This window comes from Anneissia japonica, unplaced genomic scaffold (assembly GCF_011630105.1).
Source record: "Anneissia japonica isolate Jap-2015-1 unplaced genomic scaffold, ASM1163010v1 scaffold287837_len168178_cov141, whole genome shotgun sequence".
NCBI classification, from domain to species: Eukaryota; Metazoa; Echinodermata; class Crinoidea; order Comatulida; family Comatulidae; genus Anneissia; species Anneissia japonica.
The window spans coordinates 85,588-90,452 of NW_022731697.1; the positions used below are offsets into that span (position 1 = coordinate 85,588).

At 38.5% G+C, this 4,865-nt stretch overlaps 1 protein-coding gene across 1 annotated transcript in view; it reads right to left on the reverse strand.

The window, feature by feature from the left end:
• LOC117115501 overlaps positions 1-756 on the reverse strand; it is a 2,520-nt gene extending 1,764 nt beyond the window's left edge. Inside the window, exon 1 of the mRNA XM_033259343.1 lies at positions 18-756. Coding sequence (XP_033115234.1) covers positions 18-756 — 739 coding nt within the window. The remainder of the gene's footprint in view (positions 1-17) is intronic.
• Positions 757-4,865: the final 4,109 nt, after the last annotated feature.

Here is a 4,865-nt window from a genome sequence, read left to right on the forward strand (position 1 = left end):
GAAGCCTCCTTCATTACACAAGGTTTTCAATTCATTAACCAAATTCTTGGCTTCTTCTATGGTTTCTACGGATTTCAATACGTCATCCATATAGAAATCCCGTTTTACCGTTTCTACAGCCTTTATGCTAACTTCACACTTGTTGTCTGTTGCGGTTTTCTGCAACCCATAATTGGTACACGATGGCGAAGACCCAGCACCGAACAGGTGTACTGTCATTCTGAATATCTTGGGTTGATGACTGAAGTCCCCTTTGGTCCACCACAAAAACCTCAGCAAGTCCCTCTGTTCTGCTGGCACCTTTACTTGATAGAACATAGTCTCGATGTCTCCTGAGACTGCCACTGAATATTGACGGAAGCGCATTAAAACCCCCTGTAGGTTGTTCATAAGATTAGGACCCGGTAGCAGTACGTCATTCAGAGAAATTCCCATAAACTTTGCCGCACAGTCAAATACCACCCTAATTTTCCTTTTCTGAGGGTGATACACCCCATGGTGAGGAATATACCACGATTGGCCCCCCCCCTTTGTATTGTCGCCATTAGATACTTCTTCCGCGTAGCCCTTACCAATTATATCTTCCATAAAGGCGATGTAGTCTTCTTTGAACTGTGGATTCTTCTTCATCTTCTTCTGTAGTCCCCGTAGTCGATTACTCGCCATTTGCAAGTTGTCCGGAAGCTGGACTGCTGGATTCCTTAATGGCAAGTCTACTTGATAATGACCTTCGACAATCCTACAGGAATTTTCCATATTTCTCATAAATTCCCTGTCTTCAGTCGACCACTACCTCTTGTCGTCTATACATCTCTCAGGAAAGTCATAATTTAGACTTTCAATGTAAATCTTCTCCAAGTTGGTACAATGACTTGCACTTAGAACTCCAGGTTTCATAACTCCCCACGCTACCCATCCTAAAGTCTTGGTTGCATAGGGACTGCATTGCGGTCCAGTCCTCACTTCTCTTGGGGCATATGCTGCTGGTACATTGTTTCCAATCAGGATATCAATGCTGGCATCTATCTTCGGCAGCTCAATTCCTCTGAAGTGTTTCCAGCTTTCCACGTCTTCTCTTGATGGGATTTGCCAATTTTGCACTGGTAGACTGGGCTTAGTGTAAACAATTGGGAGTTCTACTTCCATATTTTCCTCACCATGAAGTGCTGACACTATTAATCCCTCAATCGACTTGGGGTTCATTTCTACCTGGTTACCCATGGTGTTTAACTTCAGCTTGATCGGATTCCCAGATGCTTGCAGTAAGTCAGCCAATTCCTCAGTGCAGAACGACACATTACTGCCAGAATCCAAAAAAAAACACGTTGCACTGCACTGTGTTAAAACCCCATTTAACTTGGACTGGTACAATTGGTAAGGTGCATCCGCCAACTGTAAGTGCATTCGATGAAACTGTTTCTGCAATGGCTGTATTACTCTTTGATTTCGGACTTGTGGTGGATGTTTCTGCTTTGCCACTAAAATCATGAATCATTGAGTGGTGCCTCCTCTTACACACCTGACATCTCACGGTGTGTTTGCATCTAAAAGACATGTGCCCTGGGCGCAAACAGTTGAAACAAATTCTCTTGCTACTCAAGAGTTGTCTTCTTTCATTTAGACTTGCATCCTTCAGCTTCTTGCAGTCTTCTATCTGATGAGTACCACCACAAAACATACATCCCCTATCAATTTCGTTTGTGTTAGACACTGCGGCTGACATCTTTGGGCCTGGATATCTTTGGTCTTTCTTCTTTCCACTACTTATTATATCCTTTCCCCAGACAGGATCATTCACTTTCTCTGCCTCTAATGCTATAAAGTCTACTAGATTTGAGAACTTTACAGTTTTTCTTTGCCGCTTCAAATCGAAAACGATTTTCCTCCACCGGTCATGCATGAAGTTGGGATGCTTCTGTAATATTTTCTTTAAATTTGCCATGGCGTCTACGTCACCGTATTTCCTTTTCAATTCTTCTATCGCCGCAGGGTAGCCCACATCAGCGTCTAAAAAGGAGTACCCAACAACTATTTTATTGGCTTCTCCGATCGTATACTGTTCTAGATATGCCATTTTTTCGTCGTTGGAACAGATCCCTTCGATTTTGAATTTAAATTGCCTCATGAATCTATTGAACAGTAGACGGTTCCCTTCGAATTTCCTTATTTCTAACTTTGGCTTTCGCAGTTCCATCAGCACCTCTCCAAGTTGCTTTGAGGATGCAGTGGGGAACGTAGTTTGTTTAACATTGCCAGGTGATTCTTCCTCTCTGGAATGTCGAATGCTTATGGCGCTTAGAGTGTCTACCTCTTCTCCATCTAAATTTTGGCTATTATTTTCTTCTTCCTCGATCTCCTCCAGGAGCTGTTCCCGGGCTTCTGCTTTAGCCATTTCATTTGCTATGGCACTTCTTTCCTTTTCCTGTTGAAGTTCAATTTCCAACAGTTTCAGTTTCTTCTCACTTTCCTGCTGAACTCGGAGAAGTTCACTCTGCTTCTTCAGCTCTGACAGTCGTTTGGCCTCCGCAATTCTTCTTGCTAAGGATCCTTGACTAGCACGAGAAGACTTCGATGCTCGTGACATAGTTGTAGTCTGGACCTCTGTTCTAGTCAGAAACCATTGTTCGGCCTCTGATTTTCTCTTTTCTATAAACAATGTCTTTTTGTACCATTTCTCAATGTGCTCTTCCAAGGCTTCTGCACTGAGTGTACCACAGTACACATCATTGGCCTGTAGAAAACCTTCGTACAAATTCATCCATATTGTATGCCGTGTTTGGGTTTCTTAAACAGGCGGGTTTTCCTTCATAAACATTCTCAAGTCATCTGATTCCTTGCGGAGGTTCCTCCATGCTATTCCAAGTTCTTTGAATTTTGCTTCTTGTTGCAACTCTGCACCCTTTTCAGTGGGTCGTCTTTCTCTTGTGGCCATCTTAGTGGGCAGAACTTTCCTCAAATCTTGTATGTTAATGATGTGGTTGTTGAGTCAATAAATCAAACAAACAAGAATGCAGCAGAGATTTTGGAGTTCTGTTTAATGCGTCTTAAAAACTTCGGAACTGATGACAGAATATCAACATATACTCTTATCCTTAGTTCAAGTTTAAGCGCAACCACACATCTGTGACAGTTTACACTGATACAAGTGACGATTGACTGTAAATCAATCAAAATTAATCTCATCTAATAAGGTATATCAGATATAACATACGGTAATAAATAGTGAACATTAACATAATGACGCTCCATGCAAAGTACAGCCTGTACTGTATATGTTCTAAATAACAAAGAACTTGATAATTATTAAAGGATGGTTGACTACATTATATTATTAATTTTACCAACTTTCAATCTAGAAAATGAAGTTTATTTACCGTACATTTGATCCCTAATCATATGATATATGTGTAATCATCCTCCGTATTCTGTACAGAAATTAAAAATATTGTAAAAAAACCCCCCAATAAATAACCAATAATAATCATGTTCACTGTTATTGTTATTATTTAAATGCACTTACCTCGTGCTTTTCATTATTTATGCGCTTTTTTGGTCTCTTTTTTACACAGCTGATGTTATCCTCGCTGTCATCAGATATAATACACCTATGTGTGCAATCATCCTTTGTATTCTGTACACAAATTAAAAATATTGTATAAACACCAAATAATAATCAGTAATAATCATGATCACTGATATTGTTTAAATACACATACATCATGTTCTTAATAGTTTTATGTGCTTTTTTGGTCTCTTTTTTAAATGGCTGATGTTATCCTCGCTCTCATCAGATATGATATATATGTGTAATCATCCTCCGTATTTTGTACAAAAATCTATAATTGTGTAAAAACACCCAATAAACAACCAATCATAATGATGATTGTTATTTTTATTATTTAAATGCACATACCTCCTGTGTTTAATTTTTTTATGTGCTTTTTTGGTCATATAATGCTAATAATATTCTTGCTGTCTTGAGATTTAATCATTCTCTGTAATCTGTACAAAAATTCAAAATATCGTAAAAACACCTAATTAATAATCATGATGACTGTTATTGTTTAAATAAATACTGGTTTGAATGCACATACCTGAGTTTTTTTTGGTTTTTTATGTCCTTTTTTGATCTTTTTTTGACACGGCTAATGGTCTCGCTCTTATCAGATAAAATGTATGTGTAATCATCCTTCGTATCCTGTGACAAAAATTCAAAATATTGTAATAGCTGTCTCTTATACACATCTTATTTTCTTTAAATTTGCCATGGCGTCTACGTCACCGTATTTCCTTTTCAATTCTTCTATCGCCGCAGGGTAGCCCACATCAGCGTCTAAAAAGGAGTACCCAACAACTATTTTATTGGCTTCTCCGATCGTATACTGTTCTAGATATGCCATTTTTTCGTCGTTGGAACAGATCCCTTCGATTTTGAATTTAAATTGCCTCATGAATTCAATGAGTCCTTCCATTTTCCTTAGCACAAGCAATGATTATTGTGTAATTTTCCTATTACCTTTATCGTTCATTCTGATGGGCCGATAACAAACATTTGATGTAAGAAGCATATAGTGGTCGCCAGTGTACGCAAGGAAGACATCTGAGATCCCAGATCATACCTCACCGAAGGGTTTTGCAACTGTGATTCTCTAATTAGTAAATGCAAAACTAGATTAATGTGTTATTTAATTTACTTATTTAAACAAACTGTATAAAGGGGAAGGGTACCATGTTCACCCAAATAGATTAGGTCAGTGTCACTCTGGCCTTCAGTAATAAGATCATTAGAACATAATGAGAAGAAGTTTGTAGCTATTTTGCTATTAAAATGTTGTAAAACATGTCGAAATGTCTCATAAGCCACA